This window comes from Triturus cristatus, chromosome 9 (assembly GCF_964204655.1).
Source record: "Triturus cristatus chromosome 9, aTriCri1.1, whole genome shotgun sequence".
NCBI classification, from domain to species: Eukaryota; Metazoa; Chordata; class Amphibia; order Caudata; family Salamandridae; genus Triturus; species Triturus cristatus.
The window spans coordinates 1,145,052,853-1,145,074,260 of NC_140592.1; the positions used below are offsets into that span (position 1 = coordinate 1,145,052,853).

The 21,408-nt window shown below is 47.2% G+C and overlaps 1 protein-coding gene across 1 annotated transcript in view; it reads right to left on the reverse strand.

Moving 5' to 3' along the window:
• SPTBN5 (spectrin beta, non-erythrocytic 5) overlaps positions 1–21,408 on the reverse strand; it is a 1,776,766-nt gene that overhangs the window by 452,679 nt on the left and 1,302,679 nt on the right. The window contains exons 46-48 of the mRNA XM_085627084.1: positions 20,727–20,889; positions 11,656–11,844; positions 1,732–1,809 (exon numbers count right to left, since the gene is read on the reverse strand). Coding sequence (XP_085483210.1) covers positions 1,732–1,809; positions 11,656–11,844; positions 20,727–20,889 — 430 coding nt within the window. The remainder of the gene's footprint in view (positions 1–1,731; positions 1,810–11,655; positions 11,845–20,726; positions 20,890–21,408) is intronic.

Sequence of the window (21,408 nt, forward strand, 5' to 3'; positions counted from 1 at the left end):
ATTTTCAAACACAGAACATAAAAATCACCTTTACTAAAAGATGCATTTTTACATTCTGAGTCCAGGCATACTAAACTCCACTTCCCTATCTTGTCCCAAAGGGAAGTTATGCTAAAAAGATGTTATAAGTAAAGCTCCTATTATACCCTATGGGACAGATTACTTTCCATAGTGAAAAAGGAACTGCACTATAATTCACTACCAGGACAGGTTTCACACACCAGTACATGTTCTACTTTTAACATACACAGCACCCTGCCCACAGGGGTACCTTGGGCCTACCTTAGGGGTGACATATGTAAGAAGAGGTAAGATTACGGCCTGGCACGTGGGTGCACTTGCCAAGCCGACATGGCAGTTCCAAACTGAGCGCAGACCCTGCAGTGGCAGGTCCGAGTTACCTTTTCAGGGCTCTTTGGGTGGCAGCATCAGTGCTGTAGGCCCACTAGTAACATTTGATTTACAGGCCCTAGCACTCTCAGTGCACTGTCTTGAGAATTAATAGTAAATCAAATATGCTAATCATGGAAACACCAATCCATAATAACAATTTACAACAGGAGCACTTGCGCTTTAACACTGAACAGCAGTGAGAAAGTGCGCAGAGACACTAAACCAGCAAAAACAGAGTCAAGGCCGGGACGTCAGAAAGCAAGAAGATTGGGAAAACACGCCAAAAGATGCCAAATCTAACACAGAAAAAGAGTAAACTTACTAAAAAGTGTAAACTTACTCAAATGTGTAGCTATTTTTGTGAATTAGGTACAATGGGCCTGATTACGAGTTTCTGTGGTGTGGGAGCGGCCAGTACTTCACCACTGCGCCCCCGCACCTTCGAGACTCAACGCCGCCCCCCACGCCAGATTGCAAGTTATTTGTAGTCTGGCAGGCAGCATGGCGTTCCCAGGGCAGTGCCTTTTTCAAAGGCTTCAGTGCCTTTGAAAAAGGCACTGCAATAGGAACACCTCACAAGGTTCCTGCATGGTATGCACTGAAAAGTACATACCATGCAGAAACCCTTGTGCATGCACACATGGGGGCACATGTTACGCCCCCTGTGTTCATGTGCAAGTGGAGGAGGCACAGGCCCCCTTTGTTTCCTCTCCACCAGGGTTGACATGGAGTAGAAACCTCCATGTCACTGCCAGTGGAGAGGAAACTTGTAATATGCTTGGTGGGACCGCGGTGGTCCCGCTAAGCATATTGCAGCCTCTGACTGCCACTCCACCTCCAGGGAACGGCGATTCCCTGGCAGTGGTCCCAGGGCGGTCTGACCATCCAACTCGTACTGGGGCAGTCGGACCGCCGGTACAGCGGTGGATGGAACGCCACCGCCACGCCCACACGTGTCTGGCAGTCCTCGGACCGCCAGACTTATAATAGGGCCCTTTGTGTATAAAGAGACAGTGATTATGCAGATGGAGAAGAGATGAAAACAAGTTCCAAAGTTAGGTGTTACACTCAGGAATCTGAGATTTTTGTGAATCCCAAATAGATTTCCGCAAATCTTTAGTGCAAGCCTACGATTTATGAAGTTATTATTTTGTTGTGAATGAGCCCCAAATTGCCTTGCTGCATCCATGTTATTTGTTACATATAACATGAATGACACTCCACATGTGCACACACACACTCCCCTGCTGCAACCGCGGTCCAGAAGGTTGTCTCACTGAAGTCAATCAGAACCCACACATGCTCTCTCATTTGCTTGCTCATGGGCTCCCTTCTTACCCCCAGGTCCTCATTGGAAAGAAAGGCTTCCTTGCTGCTAAGCCAACTCTCATTTTGCTCCACGTAGCCAAAGAATATCTGGAAGTAAAAAGGAATGGAAGAATGTAAAAGCATCACTATAAGTATTGCTTGTAGCTTATCATCAGCTTCATAACTTATCAAACAGAAGCATTTGACGGTACAAATACAGGGACGAATTGTAAGAAAATAAGGGCCAGATGTAGGTAAATCTGAAATACCGATTTCTTAATAGCGAATTTTACCGATTCGCTATTAAGAAATTGGTATTTCCTATGTAGGTAAAAAATACTGAATCCTTAATATTCCTTATTACCAAATCGGTAATTGAGATTCGGTAATAAGGAATACCTACCCATTCATTTCTATGGGCTTGGAGGCCCATAGGAATGAATGTGAAGACATTCACTATTAGCGATTCGGTATTACCGAATCGCTAATAGCGGGAGCACTTTCAAGGGTGCCAGGGTGTCAAAAGGACACCCTGTTGCACCCCTGAAATGTGCATGTGTGCACATGTGGCGCACATACATGCCCTAAGGGCATGAATGTGTGCCACATGGCACTTAACAAAAAATAAAAAAGTGATTTTTTTAAAGGAAATCGGTAATTACCACCAACTTGAAATTGGTGGTAATTACCGATTTCTTAAGGCTCAAAAGCACTGTTTAATGTGCTTCCTACATTGCATTTAAGGAATCGGTATTACCGATTCCTTAAATGCAAGGGCAATAAGGAAATCGGTATTTACCGATTCTTATTTACCGATTCCTTACCTACATTAGGAATTGCTAAATACCGGTCGGTAACGCTGAAATGTACCGAATTTCGGCGTTACCGACTGGTATTTAGCCACCTACATCTGGCCCTAAGTTGCTTACCTGTAAGTGTGGTTCTCCAGTATTGGCATCTTGCATAGATTCCCATGCTGGAATCATTCTCCGTCGTACAAGTGGGAGTTCCATGGTACATGTAAAAGCAGTATGGGTCATTCATAGCCCATAAGGGCTACAAGAAACATTCACTTCATTAACGAACAAGTTACTTACTTTCGGTAACAATATATCTGTAAGAGACATAGATTAGTTATAGATTCCTTGTCTTAGAATTACCCCCAGGCGTCAGACTGGATCCAGAAAGTTTTTTTGTCAGCAGTACCCCTGCGCGTCGAAAGGTGGCATCGCTCAGCTCCACGTTCGTCATTGGCGTCGTAGTCGCCAGGATGATGTCGCGGCAGCTACTTAGACACCGCCCTTTCGCGCTGGCGTCAGTTCTGTACATGATTTTCCAATCCAGAAGCGCAGAGTCATGCAAGACACTGACCACTGGTGCACAAAACTAGGGCCCTGAAAGGAAGTCCTTAACCCTGGAAATCAGTTTAGCAGAAAGGGGAGGATGGGTGGGGCGGTAAGGAATCCATAACTAATCTATGTCTCTTACAGATATATTGTTACCAAAGTTAAGTAACTTGTTTATCTGAAACAGACAATTCGTTATAGATTCCTTACCTTAAAATAGATACCCCAGCAATACCAACCCCGGCGGTGGGTCTGCGAACCAAGTTCACACCAGTAAGTCCTGGAGAATAGAACAGCCAAAGAAGCCGTCTCTCCAGACTTGGCTGTCCAGGCAGTAGTGTTTTGTGAACATGTGCAGCGATGCCCATGTAGCTGAATGACAGATGTCATTAAGGGGGACTCCACATTCCAAAGCAGTGGTAGCTGCCGTCGCCCTGGTGGAATGGGCGCGTAACCCCACTGGAGGCTCCTTCTTTGTCAAGGAATAGCAAGCTTTGATGCACAAAACGACCCATCACGAAATGGTCTGTTTGTTCATGGCCCGACCTTTTTTGGCGCCAACGTAGCCAACAAAGAGCTGGCCATCCACCCGGAATTGCTTTGTGCGATGCAAATAAAATGAAAGTGCACGTCTTGGATCCAGACGGTGGAGCCTCTCTTCCTCTTTGGAAGGATGCGGAGGCGGAAAGAAGGTGGGCAAAGTGATTGTTTGTCCAATGTGGAAAGAAGTAATAACTTTGGGAAGGAAGGAAGGACGAGTTCGAAGGACAACCTTGTCCGGATGAACAGCCAGAAAAGGAGGTTTAGAAGAAAGAGCTTGGAGCTCACTCACCCTGCGCACAGAGGTGATGGCCAGCAGAAAGGCAGTTTTTAAAATCAGAAGCATGAGAGGAAAGTTATGTAGCGGCTCAAAGGGAGCGCACATCAGATACGTAAGAACCAAGTTCAAGTCCCACTGGGGCATTACGAAGGGAACAGTAGGAAAGAGAGGGGACTTGAAAATAGAAGGCTGATCAGGAAGCCTAAGAAAGATTGAAATGGCCGAGAGGTAGCCCTTGAGAGTGCCCCGAGCAGAGCCCTGCCGGGCCAAAGAAAGGAGGAACAAGAGAATCTCAGAAAGAGGCATGCAAAGGGGATTCACAGCCTTTGCTGTACACCATGCCACAAATTTGTTCCATCTGCAGGCTTATACCGTCTTAGTGGAGGGAGTCCTGGCTGCCAAGATAACATCACAGACTTCGGGAGAAAGGTCGAAAGCTGTCAACTGTCGCCGCTCAATCTCCACGTGTTGAGACTGAACGGGTTCGGGTGGAGAACCGTCCGATGCTGCTGCGACAGAAGATCCTCACGAAGAGGCAGTCGGATCGGAGGATCGATGGCCATGTGTAATAGCTCGGGATACCAGACTCTATGTGCACAATCTGGAGCCACAAGAATGACTTGGGCCCGGTCGCGCTTGATAATATTTAGCAATCTGGGCAGAAGTGGTTTAGGTGGAAAGATGCATTGAAAACCGCAACTCCACTTCCGACGAAAAGCGTAGCTGAGCAAGTGCCGCTTTGGAAATTCCAATGCGCAGAATTGCTGATATTGCGCGTTCTCTTCGGTGGCGAATAGATCTAATCAAGGCTCTCCCCACTATTGAAAAAGACCTTGCACCACCTCCGAGTGAAGAGTCCATTCGTGATCCATCATGCACCTGCGGCTGAGTTTGTCCACCCTGGCGTTCAGCTAACCTGCGAGTGTTGAACCACCAGGGATATGCCCTGATGTTCCAGTCTTGTCCAGAGACGGAGAGCTTCTTGACATATGGCCCATGACCCCACCCCGCCTTGTTTGTTGCAGTACCACATGGCAGAGGTGTTGTCTGTGAACACCTGCACTACCCTTCCCTGGACAGAGGGAAGGAATGCGTTTTGTGCAAGACGAATCGCCCGAAGCTCCAGAAGGTTGATGTGGAGCTCGGACTCAGCTGGAGACCAAAGGCCTCTGATCTTCGCCTCCCCCATGTGGTTGCCCCATCCCAGAAGTGATGCATCCGTCACCACTGTGAACTCTAGTTGGGGAAGGGAGAGCGATCTGCCTGTCGACCCAATCCTGGTTCGTTAGCCACCACTGCAATTGGGATGCAGTTCCCTACGAGATCTGGACGCAATAGGACAGGTTCCCCTGATGTTGTGCCCACTGGAACTTCAGGTCCCACTGCAGAGGCTGCATATGCCATCAGGATGCAGGAGGCCATGAGGTCCAGTAGCCTGAGGGTCATCCTGACCAAAACCCGGTATAGAGGCTGAAAGATTGAAATCATTGCCCGAATATCCCGGACTCGCTGTTCGGGAGGATAGACCTGTAGTCTGGAGGTGGGAGACAACAGCCTGGGGTGAGCCTGCCTTCAAAAGCCAGTCGTCGAGATAGGGGAATACTGGAACCCCTGATCTGCGAAGATGAGCTGCGACCACCGCCATCACTTTCGTGAACACTTGAGGGGCGCTGGTAAGGCCGAAGGGGAGCACGGTAAACTGAAAATGCTCAAGGCCTACCGTGAACCATAGGTAACGCCTGTGGGCCAGCAGGACGGGGATGTGGAAATAGGCGTCCTGCAAGTCCAACGCTACCATCCATTCTCCAGGGTAGAGGGCAGACAGGACCTGAGCTAGCCTCAACATTTTGAACTTCTCCTTCCGGAGGAAGCGGTTGACGTTCCTGAGATCCGAGATAGGATGCAGGCCTTTGTCCTTCTTGGGCACCAGAAAGTAGTGGGAGTAGCAACTACGACCTACTTCTGGGGCAGGAACTCGTTCGATGGCTCCCTTGGCCAAGAGAGCCATAACTTCCTGTTGGAGAAGGGCCAGATGATCCTCCGACATGCAATGGTACTGAGGTGGCATGGCTGGCGGGAAGAGTCTCAAGGGGAAGGAGTAGCCCCTTCGGACTATCTGCAAAACCCACCTGTCTGAAGTGATAGTGTGCCAGTGGGGGAGGTGATGGCGAATCCTGCCACCCACTGGCGATTGGTGGCCCTGGAAGGTCGGACTAGGAGGGTTTGGAGGCTGCTACAGAGGGGGCGGTGTTGGACTGGCCCGCTCGCTGGCCCCCAGACCCACGACAGTGGTTCCAAAAGTCCACAACCATGCAGGGGCTGAACAGCTTGCACCGGCCTGTGGTCCTGGGTGGAACATGGTGGGGCACCCCTTCCGTAGCCACGAAAGGGGCGAAAAGCAGACTGCCCAGGGCGAGTGGTGGAGAGGCCCAAGGACTTGGACGTAGTCTGTGATTCCTTGAAGTGCACTAGTGTGCTGTCTGCCTTGTCACCAAACAGGCGGCGGCTATCAAAGGGCATGTCCATAAGGGTAGCTTGGACATCCCTAGAAAAGCCATTTGACCTCATCCAGGTGTATTGTCGAAGTGCTACCGATGTGGAATTCGTCCTACCTAGCGAGCCGGCAGTGTCCAGTCCACAGCATATGGTAAACTTTGCTGTGTCTCTCCCCTTGGTAACTGCACAGGAGAGTAAGGCCCGGGCCTCCTCCGAGCACTGAGGCAGCACCTGAGCCACCATATCCCACACAGAGTGTGTATAACAGCCTACCAGACATGCGGTGTTTACTGACCGCAGTCCAATGCTGGAGGAAGAAAACATCTTCTTCCCAAGATGGTACAGCTTTTTGGATTCCCTATCAGGTGGTGCGTTAGGGAATGCACCTTTGGATGTGGAGGCTTGGACCACAAAGCTCTCAGGGGTGGGGTGTTGGGAGAGGAAAGTGGGATCGCCCGGTGCCGGGCAGTGGCGTTGGGCAATAATCCTATCCACAGGAGCACCTGTGTTCGGCCTGGACCAGGTGCCCAAAAGTATGTCAGTTAGGACTTCATTAAACGGCAGCAGGGGCTCCGAAGAGCACGCTGCCGGTTGAAGCACCTCTGTCAGGAGGTTAGTCCTGACCGCCATAGTAGAGAGCTTGAGGTTGAGTGCCTCGGCCGCCCTACGCAACACCACTGCATAACGCGCTCCCTCCTTCATAGCCACGGTAGGAGGAGACAACATGCCAAGGTCTGGTGAGATATCCAGACCACTGGCTTCCCCCAGCTCCTCTCTCCAGTCCGGTTTGTAACCCAACTGGTCAGTCAAAGGGTCTCCAGACCCCTCCTAGTCCTCTTCACCTTCCTCTGGTTGCCAATCTGGCCTAAAAGAAACAGGGTAGAACAGGGGCACAAAAGTACCCGTCGGCACCAGATCGGGCGTCGGTCCACCCTGGTCCGGCTCCGTGTCTACATCAGGGTGGAGGCCGTGGTCGACGCCGGTTGGGTACACAACCGGCATCGGCTGCGGACATGGTGCCGGTGGAATCGGCGCCGGGGGAGGTGTAACCAGGCCTGGATCCAAGGGGAACCTGCGGTGCCGGTGCCGTCGGTGTCGAAGGCCCATGGCCCCCAGCTGACTCTGCGGGGCCCGAATGTGCGCCGGCAGGGTCGGGCTGCCCAAAAATGGCATGTACTGCTTTGTAAAAGGTGCAAAGCTGCACAGGGGTTGCTCAGGGTCCCGGGAAGGGAGGGAAACTCGGAGGCGACCCTTCAGGCTCCGCACGCGGAGCCGCGGGAAGGCCACTACCCGCATTCCTCGTCACTTCGGCCGACCGTAGGGGAGAATTCAAAGAGCGACGATGCTTCTTTGACTTCTTCTTGTGCTTCGACTTACCTGAGGAGTGCGAAGACTTTGAAGAAAGTGGTGGTGGTGGCTCCGCGACCTGTCCCTCAACCTCCCACGCGACCGGAAAATCGAACGGCACAGACTGCCAGGCCTCAAGAAGCTTTTGGGACCGCTCACGCAAAGACTTCGGATTCATGGTCCAGCAGTCAGAGCACTCCAGGCAAAACAGGCACACGTAGTGCGGATCCGTCACCAACATCAGCCGGCTGCAGGAGCCGCAAGCCTTGAAACCAGGCATCCGTAACGTGCACCAGGAGTTAAAGACTCAAAAACGGTTTCGACAAAAGTCGTCCAAAAAGTCAGTCAAACAATGACTGGAGGTACCGCTCTCTTCGGATCTGCCCTGGCTGGCGCGGAAAAAGAAAGAACTGATGTAAGCGCGAGAGGGGGGCGTCGCCGCCAACGACGAACGCGGAGCCGACCGACGCCACCTTTCAACGCACAGGGGTACTGCTGACGAAAAAACTTTCCCGATCCAGTCTGATGCCAGGGGGTAATTCTAAGGTAAGGAATCTCTAACTAATTGTCTCATTCAGATTTATGTCTATCATTACAAACTCCAGCCTATCAGGTGAAAACACCCTCTGGAACACTCCCCACAGAACCTTCACTCCTTCAGATTTTCGACTGCACGTCGTTTGAAGGGAGTCTCCCTAAGCCCTGCTCAGACATCCAGGATTTTCTGTCAGAAACCAGATATATAAAGGTATTTCTTGGAATTTCTTCATTGGTTATTTAAAAATGACTAGCTGAAATATCAGAGTCAAGCAAAAAAGGTATTTTCAGACCTTGTGGGACCTGCGGCAAGAAGAGGATGCACTTTGAGGAGTGTCACAGGGACTGAATTTACTGCCTCTACCCTTCTCATAATGGAAAGGACTTTAAAAGTTGTCAAACCTTTCCTTCAAAAACTTTATAGTATAGAGAAGGGAGGTTGCTGTTATGGCTTCAAAAGCTTAAGACCAGAAATGTTCCTCTATCTGAGGAGGAGGATGATGATTCTTCTAAGTCAAGGAAGTCTCGGAAGAGAGAAAGAGAGAGGGCTGAGGGACATATGTCTTGTGAACCACCTACAAAAGCTCACCAAAAGACTCATCATGGGTTATCGAAGGAACATTCTTTGTCTAGTGAACACTTGCATAAGCATTCTAAAGAAAATGTTTCCTTAAAAATATTAAAGTCAGAGCCTATAACACCTTCTCCAAGGCTATCTTTACAGTTTAAAAAGCCCTCATCAGTGCAGTTGACAGAGAAATCTGCGGAAAATAATTAGACATAAATTGTTGAATACCAGCAAACACCATTTTTTGGGTGTTCCAAAACTTACACGCCAAACCAAACCTTGTTCCTCCCACTCAAACCCCCCCCTGTTATTGGAGTTTACTATTGCAGAAATATACGTACTTGTGGCAGAAAATTGAACAGTATTAAAACGATGCATGCTCTGAAGGAATCTTTTTGTGGCTATCTGTCAGGTGCAAATGGACACTTTCTGGCTGTAAACTATTGTCTATCACCATAAATGGCTGTCAGGACTGGACCCAGGCCCCCTGGACTACCATAGATGACATTAACCGTATCTATTACTTTTTTGTGATTTTCTGATTGCCTTTTCAATACATTCACAAGCTTTATGCAATATTTTTTATTTCTACAGAAAAGTATACATGAAAAAGGTCACATTTATTTTTATAGTACCCACCCACCACATCCATGAATGCATATGGTTCATTCCAGAAATAAAATGCACTTTGTTGAGTTGTACTGTTTTCTGTGCCTCACTGATGACACTGTCATCTGCTGTCACTCTGGCATCCAAAACCTGCAGCAAATTCTCTGGGAATAGTTCCTTTCCATCATATTTTGCAGTCCATTCATATGCAAATCAGTCTTGACTGCTCCACTGAGATGCACAGCCCAAATTGCAGGACCTTGTGCCCTCTGCAGGTGAACACTAGAAACTGATATGATGCAGTAGTGATATGCATCTGATTTGCAACCATGCAACCAGGGTGTGTGCACCCTGAATATAAAATGGGAAACATTGTGGGACCTTAATATTATATACAAAATACTGAAAGACAAGTATATATAGATTTTCTATACCTAACTCCGCATCTACGTACCTTGAAGATATCTATACCTAACTCCACATCTATGTACCTTGACAATATATATGCACATATATGGAATTGTACTATTAAATATCGAGATTAGGAAAATTTTGATACCTTAATTGCATGGATAATATATGAAGGATCCAAATATTGAACGGTAAGTACCAACAGAGGAAGCATTGATTTACTATTCTTATCTCCACATCTACGTACCCTGAAGATATATACACACATATAGATCTTCAAGGTACGTAGATGTGGAGTCCATCTATATGCAAATCAGTCTTGACTGCTCCACTGAGATGCACAACCCAAATTGCAGGACCTTGTGTCCTCTGCAGGAGAACACTAGAAAATGATATGATGCAGTTGTGGTATGCATCTGGCTTGCAACTATGCAACCAAGGTGTGTGCACCCTGAATATCGAAAGGAAACATTGTGGGACCTTAATATTATAGAAAAAATACTGAAAGACAAGTATGTATAGATTTTCTATACCTAACTCCACATCTACATATGTAGATGTGGAGTTAGGTATAGAACATCTATACATACCAGAGATGTTCCTCTATCTGAGGAGGATGAAGATGAGGATTCTTCCAAGTCAAGGAAGTCGCAGAAGAGAGAAAGAGAGAGGGCTGAGGGACAAGTATGTATAGATTTTCTATACCTAACTTCACATCTACATATGTAGATGTGGAGTTAGGTATAGAACATCTATACATACCAGAGATGTTCCTCTATCTGAGGAGGATGGGGATGAGGATTCTTCCAAGTCAAGGAAGTCGCAGAAGAGAGAAAGAGAGAGGGCTGAGGGACATATGTCTTGTGAACCACATACGAAAGCTCACCAAAAGACTCATCTATTTACGTAGATGTGGAGTTAGGTATGGAAAATCTATACATACTTGTCTTTAGGTATTTTTTCTATAATATTACGGTCCCACAATGTTTCCTATTCAATATTCAAGGTACACACCCATGGTTGCATAGTTGCAAGCCAGATGCATACCACAATTGAATCATTTCAGTTGCTAGTCTTCTCCTGCAATTTGGGCTGTGCATCTCAGTGGAGCAGTCAAGACTGATTTGCATATAGATGGACTCCATAACTACGTACCTTGAAGATCTATATGTGTATATATCTTGAAGGCACGTAGATGTGGAGTTAAGAATAGTATATCTATGCTTCCTCTATTGGTACTTACCTTTCAATATTTGGATCCTTGATATTTCATCCATGCTATTAAGGTATCACAATTTCCCTAATCTCGATATCCAATAGTACAATTCCAACCGGGATCTTCCGTATCCGAAATGTTCGGGCTTGGAAGCTGCTTTTCACTCTTCTTATGTCTATGTTCCCATCAGAAAACCAGTCCTAGGCTGGAGAGAAAAAAGAGCTCCATCTGCTTCGAGTAAGAAAATGTAATTCTGCAATGCTTACTGTCCACATGCATCTTTATCTATTTTCCACAGGTTTACCACTTTGCAGTGCTAGTGAGTTACTGGAAACAAGTCCCCTTTGAAAATTGAGTCCCGGTGAGTACGGGGCATTACAGAGCCTGTGAGAAGGTTTCTGTGTCTCCTAAGACCCGGACTTCAGAGAAGCTTGTTTATTGTCTTTGCACACAAGTTTGTACCAAAACTGTTTTAGGATACTTTAGCTGTTTAATGTGGAAATTATGATGTCACTGTTTCGTGAGGGCCTCAATATCTACATTGGCTTAATGCTTTCATTACTTGTAGAGTGCCCTTCTGTGGACATAACATACATGAACCGACCTGTAAGTCACGTGCTTCAGACAGTTTTAGATCGCGTTCCTTCCAGGCTGAGACCAGTTCTGACCAAGCCTCCTCCACTTTGGATAGAGAGTGGAGAATCTCAGGTGTGCCGTAATGTCCACTGCTACTGAGCTTCTCTCCAGAGTTCTTGAGTGAGGCAAATCTCTCTCCCCAAGTCTCAATCTCCGCCTGAAATAGGGTTACAAACAGATTAATTATGAGAACAATACTGTAGCAACATATTGCCTTTTACTGTTTTATCCAGGGTTTCACTGGGGAACCCATGATTGGTACAATAAGTCAGGGTTTCAGGTTGACCAACAAATGTGGAAGTAAATCCACTGAAACGCAATATATGTAAATTTGCTTCGCTCTTGCTGTCTATTTCATGTCACTCAGAACCCCTCTGTAAAAAACATCCCTGTTATCCATCTATATTTTTGTATGCTATGAATGGCTCTCACTAAGAGACACTAGAGTGAATGTCAGATTCTAAATCTGGTAATTTACTGCTGTGACATAGCAACAGTTGATTTCAGATCTCGTAACTCACTGTTGCTACTCATAAATGAATTCCAGGCTGCTCTGGCGGGGCTCTGTGAGAGTCTGTCAGAGCAGCCCTGGAGATCAGGAAGCGCAGCTCTGTATGGTAAGGAGGCAAGGCACAGAGCAGTGGGTGTGGGTGGCAGGAGGCCAATTTTGTTTTCATTTGGAACAAGGAGAGACGCCATATTATATATGGCTAACCAATAGTTCGCTGCACCTGCATTACAGCTGATAGACAGGACAGGTGATGTTTTGGCCCATACATAACATACAATTCTAGATGAGTAAAAAGTGAATCACTGGGATTTTTTCACCTGTATATAATTAAGGCAATCTATTGCAGATGAATGCAGATGAGTGCACCTACTCTGTACTGTCTATCAAGGGCTGATGGAGGAGGAAAGTCCAGCAGAAGAATATTTCAATGTTATAGACATTGATGTGTTTATTTATTTATTTTGTATTGCAATTATAGTGCATGTCGCTAGACACAGGACCTATGTGATGCTTTACATATAACAATTCACCAACAATAGAACATCTTCATAACTACAGATTCTGACTGCATTCTGGGTGAAAAATAGTGTAACCTTGTTCTACCTACAAGAAGGGAGTATAATACTGCAGCCTGAAAAGATGTGTTTTAAGATTTTTTTAGACGGTAAGGAGGTTTATAATTGTACTTGAGGGTTCTGGATCTGGGCCCCTAGTCGGGGGGACTAGGCAGGAAAAATTCTGCTTTACAACACCTTGGTATTTCTTCGTTTTTTAAAACACCACTGTCAGTCTCGCATTCCTCTTATTAGTTTCTGTCACCCTGTGGTGTGGAGTTTTTCTTGCAAGTAGTATGGGACCTGTGTACAACTAATGGGCGCATGGCTAATCTCTATTTAGTTGCAGCTACGGACATTCATGAATATAGTTGGAGTTAATATGCACATGGATGCTGCTGTGTGGGGGTGGTAAGTCCATGCATGAGCTTCCATCATTACTCAGGCTCAGACTTTTCTTCGCCATTTCAACTGTGGGTCATAGGAGACATGCACCAATGAGGATGAAAGGCAACAGGGTCCCATTCAGCCCAAATAATGATCCACCTCATCTTGCGGGATAAAGGGAAGCGTGTATGAGAATAAAACCACCATGAAATTGAAGCAATTAGAACTCAGCAAATGATCAACATCGTAAAAGCACAAACTATTGGTTTTAGCAAAAGATTCATGGCAAAGGTTGGAGTCAGTACCACGCACAACTCCACAGTGTTTTGAAGTCTCTATTGCCTTGTTAACTAAGACAGGCATGCCACTCAAAAATGGATAGGAATTCTCACTCATCAGGAATTCACTCACCCTTTTTGCTCAACTCGATGTGATGACGTGTGACGGGTGTGCCCAGGAATGGGCACAGTGCAGTCTCGAACCGAGTTTTTAGGTCTCGCCTGACCCAGCGCATGCGCTGGTCTGGCGAGACTTTTTGTGAGGGCTCAAAAAATGCTACCATGGCCAGCCTAGAGCTACAGTGCATGTGCGCGGGCGCCCGCTTAGGAGCAGAGGCTGGCAAACCTTGTCATGCTCATTAAGCGCCTGCGATCACTTTCACTTTCGCCCGCGATCACTTTCGCGACGCCCCTTTGATGTTCTCGTTCAAAGAACATCAAACATCAAAGAACATGTTGTGTTAATGCTTTGCTGCGCCCGTTTGACTTACAATGTGCTTTCTCTTTCCACAAACTCGATGTTTGTGTTCCTTTATTTTGAGATGCTTTTAGTATTACTGTTTTGTGACTTAAAGAACATTAACCCCTTCCATGCTCATGACGGAACGGTTCCGTCATGAGCATCGGTTGAGCTGTGCTCATGACGGAACCGTTCCGTCATTGCCCCGCCCGCGCTCGAACCCTTCAGCACCGCGGGGGAAGCCGCGCAGCGCTGAAGGGGTTAAGGAAATATTAATGTGAAACTGGACAACGTTCACAGTGTTTATTTCTGATCGCAGCGGCTGCTTCTTGTCTGTTGCACCATTCAGGGAGTCCTTTCGTTGGCGCTTTCATGAGGACATGATGAGGAAGCTGGAAACTTTTGGCACATTCTCTTTAAAAGCACAGCATGTTGGCGACTGGTTAATCGATTAGACCTATGTAGCGCTTTAGATCTCAAAGCGCTATGGTGGGTGCAGCAGTTACAACTCATGAAACACGGGGTGCAACTCACAAGGAGGGGGCAGGTTTGAGTGCACATTGGCTGCAATCAAACTCTTAAGATGAGGCTGTGTGTATCCATTATCAGCACTCAATCTTCGCTAAGTGATCTTGTTTGTTTTTTTGTTGTGTTAATGCTTTGCTGCGCCCGTTTGACTTACAACGTGCTTTCTCTTTCCACAAACTCAATGTTTGTGTTCCTTTATTTTGAGATGCTTTTAGTATTACTGTCACACGCAAAACCACACAACCACACACACACACACAACCACAACCACACACACACACCCACACACACACACAACCACACACATACACACAACCACACACACACAACCACAACCACACACACATAACCACACAACCCCACACACAACCACACACACACACAACCACTCACACAACTACACTCACAACCACACAACCACACCCACACCCACATACAACCACACCCAACCACACAACCACACCCAACCACACACACAACCACACACACAACCACACACACAACCACACACACACACAACCACACACACAACCACACAAACAACCACACACACACAACCACACCCACAACCACAACCACACACACACACAACCACAACCACACACAACCACACCCACAACCACACACACACACACCCACACACACAACCACACACACAACCACACATACAACCACACACACAACCACACACACAACCACACACACACACAACCACACACACACAACCACACACACACAACCACACACACAACCACACACAACCACACACACAACCACACCCAACCACACATCCACACACACCCATAACCATCCCCTCACCCACAACCACACCCACACAACCACACACACAAGCACACACACAAGCACACACACAACCACACACACAACCCAACCACAACCACACACAACCACACACACACAACCACACACACAACCACACACAACCATCCATCCACACACACACACCCACCACAACCGCACCCACAACTACACCCACAACTACACCCACAACCACACACACAACCACACACACACACAACCACACACACACACACACAACAACACACACACACAAACACACACAAAGACACACAACCACACACACACAACCACACACACAACCACACACACAACCACACCAAGCATTGGCATAGCCAATAGGTCTCGCCTTTGGGATCTTATAAGTGTTTAGCCACTCAACAGTTGATGTGGTTGCACCAAGGATATTGTGCTGCATAACTAAAGACTTAGGTCTTAGAAGGTTCCAAAAGCGAGACCTATCGGCTATGCCAAAGCTTGCTCTTTATACGTTTCCGGGCTAGTTAGTTCATATATTCTAAACTCATGGCAGAAAGAGAGCTCTATGGATTAGTGTGCCTCGGTGCATAATTTATAAAAAGAAAATAAGTGCCAGAACCCTCGTCAGGAGGCCACTGCAGCTTGCCCCAACCATTGCCCCATCAGCTCTGCCAGTGACAGCACCAACACAGCTACTAACAATCACACTACTACAAGAGTGCCATTCAGATGATTTCAGGTCCCTAAAACTATAGAATGGATTGGTATTAGCAATTTCAATGTATATTGCATTAATAAACAACTGTTGTTGTGTTACTCTCTAAATTATACAAACAACCTCCACCATGTGGCAGACTGTCATAAGTGCCAGTGTTGACAATTAAGTGCTGGTGCAAAGCACCGGAAACCACTAACTTAAATTAAACACTGGTATACCTGCTGCAGAGGCATGTGCCTGTTTAGTACTTGGGTGAAAGATAGCTCTGTGGATTAGTGTCCCTTCTGTAGAGTCTTGTACATGTTTGTACGAGACTCACAAGTCCCACTTCCAACAGAGTGTAGCATGCTCTTCGTTTCAGTTCAAATTAAGGGAAGATAGCACAAAGAGTTAATGTGCCTGCAGTAGAAAGCTGCTTGTAATACACGACTTGTAAGTTCCCTGGTTCCAGTGACTTAAACTAAGGACCTCTGCTATATCTGAGACACTTAAGGGCAATCCTGACTTTTTTCTCCACTGGACAGTTTGTGTTCCAAATCTTTTCTCATGAAACTGTAGGTACCAAAAATACAGCGTGGTTTGATAGAAAACAGAAGTGGCGGATGGTGAGCAGCAGAACCCCTTCCAGAGGTCCAAGGAGCACGCAGGGGTTACTGGGCCCAACCGTGCTGGTGGAGGCTTTTACTCCTGATTTCCCGGGGCCCGACCCACTATGGATGCCGGTCAACTGGGCCAAGTACCCCTTCTGCACTTGACTCTGAGTGGTAGCTGTAGTCAAGTAGTCAAGGCTCCCTCGAGGGATGTAGATACAGATCAGTGAACACAACTCATAACCCAAAGTGCAAACAGTGCAAACAATAAATCAATGTCAGCCAAATACTTGCTTTTATAAGAAAAAGCCGTATTTTATTTTGAACTCTACACATGCAAAGAAATGTGACATTCAGAAGCAACAACACAGCCCTCCTTGAAGTTAAGGCTCTAGTAGCTGTCAGGCAAATCCCAGCCCCACTCTCCTTTGTGTTACATATTTGGGGTTACTCCGCATTCACTTGTGGGCTCACCCCGGAAATGCACACTATTGGGTATTGGGTTGTACTCAAAAGTTCACTTTGTCTCATCGGGATTTTAGTCCAAAGTGTCTATGTTGCCGTAGCACCTTCAACTGAAAATCCCCCGGGCCCACAGGCCTAGTTCAGGTTATATCCACCCCTAGAGACACTTGCGAGATTAGATCCTGCTTGGAGAAGTCGGGCTGCTCGTGGTACACACTGAAGTGTCAGGCGGGTGCTGGTTTACTCTCCGGAGTGGCGTGGCCAGCACCCACCATGATCAGAGCAGCTTCCAGCTCGCAGAGATGCTGTAAGTCAAGCTCTCCCCAAAAGGGGGAATTCAATCCTTCTGGACCTGACTGGTGTCCTGCGAGGGCATGTTGTTGTCCTCCCCGCGTCCTCCTGATCCTCGGAAGAAAGGCAGGGCAACTCTCTAGGTGAGGGTAGACCCGTTGGTCGCAGCCTCACTCCAGTCCAGGTTGACGATCCTAAGTCTTTGGTGATTTGGTCCCAGCAGTCCCTCCTAGCACACAGGGTTGCTGCGGTACCTTCCGGATGCAACGTAGACTTGTCAGGTGAAATCGCACACACTACGGCAGCCCCTCCTGGACTAGGGGGCAGTCGCTCAGGTGTTCAACACAACGAGGTTGTGTGGGCTTGGCGCCTGCCGCACAGCAGACAATACTTGGCTCAGTCTATGGCGGACATAGCCTGGTATATGGGGGGCACCGTAAAACAGTCCTGTATACAGCCTATTGCCCAATCAGTGCACAGAAAAATCCTCACAACTTGCACAGGGAGTCCTCACGTTAGGGCTCCCCACTGGACCTCGCTCCCTCCAGCGCGCTCTTCTTTCTCACAGGACATACTAATCTTGGCCAGCAGGCTGGTGCTGGTGCTCCAGGCTCTAGGGCAGGTGGTCTTGGTTTCCCTGGGTGGCGTCCCCTCACCCAGCAGGGAAAGTAGCAGGCCTTGGCCCCCAGTCCTTGTCGCAGGCAGAACTCTTGCAGAGCGTCCCCTTCTCACACAGCCCATCTGGCTCCTTGACAGTTGACACATTTTTGGTGACTCAACCCCCCCTTCTTAAATTTATTTTTCAGACACCAAATGTGATTTAGGGTCTGAGTCTTTGAAGTTGTAGGGTTCTGCTTCTTTTGAAGTGGACACATCTCTCTTTCTTCTTTCCTCATAAAGGATGTCTGTCACAGAAGGCAATATTCTGAAGCTGAATGTCTCACAACACCGCTCATGGAAGTGACCAGAGTTCACACCTGGATATCAGCCACAGTGATATGTGCATCAAAAGGTGAATCCCAGCCCCCCAGCCCTACTCTTTATGATTCCCTTATCTGCCCCATCTCACATCTTGAGATGTGTCTAGACCCCTTCATTGTGATCTATCACTGTATCAAAGAGCAGTCTTTTGAAGTGTAAAGAGAGCCTCTTCCTTCTCCCCTTCCCAGTGAGTGTCCAACCCAGCTCACAGGAATGCAGCAATACACAAATCTGTCTGGGGGATTCCTCTCCTCCTCATGTCTTCACCAGGCTGGCCTGGGTTTCCCAAAATGGAACCTAGGGTCATCCACATAATGTACCAATGAAGACACACTTACTCAGTGTACATTCACAGGACACTTATTGGCCAGCACCAATACCTCCATGCATTGTGTTATTACATGTACATGTGCCATCAGTACACACACTCTGCCAGTACACACACTCACCATAGGCGCTCTGCATAACACTTCACCCTTCATGTATTGTTCCCCGCGCAAATACACATACACCCAGCAAATGCTCTCTTGCGCATGCACTGCACAACACTACATCTTTCATATCATGTAGTCCTCACAATCATACATACACCCAGTACATGCACTAAGCACACATGTACTAAATAGTACTCCTCTATCCCTGTGCTGTACCCTTCCCAGCACACATACAACCAGGGCAGAGACACTACTTCTGCACTACGCAGATCTTCCACTTCTACCTGATGTAGGGCAGAGGTGAGTTAAGCACACAGCAATGGTACTTTTAAAAAGGTGAGTGAGCCTATAGGCCTCACTCTAGTGACAAAGGGTAAAAATGTCCTGTTCGCTACTACTGATCACTACACAGTATGCTGCTACCACCGGGCTTGTGCTGCTTAACTCCTGGTGAAGGTGGTAGCCTTCCACCACTATAAAGATAGCTCTTTGTGCACCACTCCCAGTCAGGCAAGACTGCAGTCCATGAGACAGGTCCATGTCATGGCACACACATGGTCTGTGTTCGCTATGACATAAAATCAGCAATAGGGATCTCGATAAGAGTACAGTTGGGCACTTAGGGCAGAGGTATGTGTCTTTACCATGCAGAGGACCTTTCAGTCCCAACAATGTCATACAACACGGGAGTACTTGTGCAGGCTGCAGATATATGGAGCAACTTCTGGAGCCATGGCTGAGCCTGGCGGGCACTAACAAGCATGCTGCTAGGCAGAAATGGTACCGGAAGGGGGGTTCCTCCCTGGCCTTTAGGGCAATCTTGCAGTGCCAGGAGGGATGGTTTGACAGGTTAGTATGTGGACCATTTTTGGGCTTTTTGTGGGCCTGTTTTATGGTCTGGTGGGGCGGTTTTACTGTTGATTTTTCTGATATTACCACAAACGTTGACTGCAGCAACCACATATGCTTGCATCCTTCCATACCTTGCAGTGCAACAGTACAAAGTGTCTGTACAAGTTCAAAACTAACCCAATTTGTAAATGTGGGCCACTGGTTCGAAAAAGAGGGCCACTGTTTTTGATGCTGGGGCCTATTTTCCATCTCAGTCCCAACCTGGACGTCAGCGGCAGCCTTGGTGATTCTTTGTGTTTTTTAGATGGGGTGGGGGGCTTGGTAAGGGGCAGAGTGCCTCTTAGTTAGCTTTCAGAACCAGGCCAGCCCCCTCAAAGGTCCCACCCTCCTCACATGGTGAAAATATTTTGTAAGTTGGTAGGTATGCTTTTAATATTTATTTTTCAGTCAGGCCATGCTTAAGCGAGTTATGTTACGTCCAGGTGTCCAAATGCTGTATCCTCAATGTTGCGTCCATCCCTAAAATAAACTGCCAAAATGTGTCTATTAATGGCCATGAAAGAATGAAGGAAAATAAGAAGCTCCAGGGCCGCAGAGGCTAGGCAGCACTGCATTCAGGCTTCAGGGAGGGCATCGGGGCTTTAAGTGGGCTGGGTTCTGCAAAGTTTATCTTAAAAAAATCTTAACTCTGCAGCAGTACCACCCTTCACAGCCTTTAAGGTAACTTCACAGAGACTCGTTATAGCTCTTTCACAGTCTCATCATTTCCAAACTGACGCATTAATATTTCTTTACAATATGGATACAATGAAAGAAGCAGTAAAATACCAGTCGAGCGGCACACTATGCTAGGCAGAGATTTTTAGCTTACGTGATTTTAAGGCACTCCCTTTCATACATCGGCTACGCCCCTATGAGAGACCCCCCCCCCCCTCCCCAGTTTTTTCATTCCACTTATAGGCCTGAGTAGGATACTATTAAGGACTCAGCAATGGGCACAAAGTGCCATATATAATATGGGCAAAAAAACCTGCAAGAAATTGCCATAAAACGTGCTTAAACGCTCGGGACCTTTAGGTGTGTTACCTGAAGTGAAAAAACATCTGATCCACGTGCAAAAAAATGCGGTTGCGTTTACTTTTATAGTTCTTTGCCAACAGAGGGCGCCATTGCCCCATAGACGCAGCCTTACCTTTCTCTCTTGGTGCTCCTCGACCATTGTCTCCGCTTCGTCCGGACTCTTGGGAAGGCCCCCGCTCTCCATCAAGCTCTGCGCACTTTGCACCCACTCCAGAAGCTGCCTCACATCGGCGTTAAATTTCTGCAGCTGGTACGAAGCTGCCAATTTCCCCTTCCTGCCAAGAGGGACAGATTCAGAGGCAGTGCTGGAACTGGAAAACATTTACCCCGGGAACCCATACACTGGAGCTCAGGCTGTGTCAGTGCACTAGGGGCGGAGTCATGAAAAGCGAGCTTGATAGTCAACGTACAAATATTTTTTAACACTGTTTGGCAAATAAATTGGCAACACTGAGAATCGTGACAGTACGTGTGTTGTGGGTTATTTAATCGGCCACAAAGGAGCTGCATTTAAAATATCTCACGAGATTTAGGCACCCGCTGCAGACATATTTGTGTGACCAGCAATTTTGAGGGGATATTAATAATGGAAAGATGACTCTGGTAGTTAATGTTCATGTTGGAGCCATTTGTGTCTTGTGTAGTCAAAGTTTTGATTCATAAAGTAGCATAACAGGTTAATGTGCCTGCGGCAAACCACATCATGTAACATGCAAATCACAGATTGTATGTACCTAGATAGGTGGGTCACTGCTTTTGACACAGAGTTCCTTCTGTTAATTGTAGTTCATAAT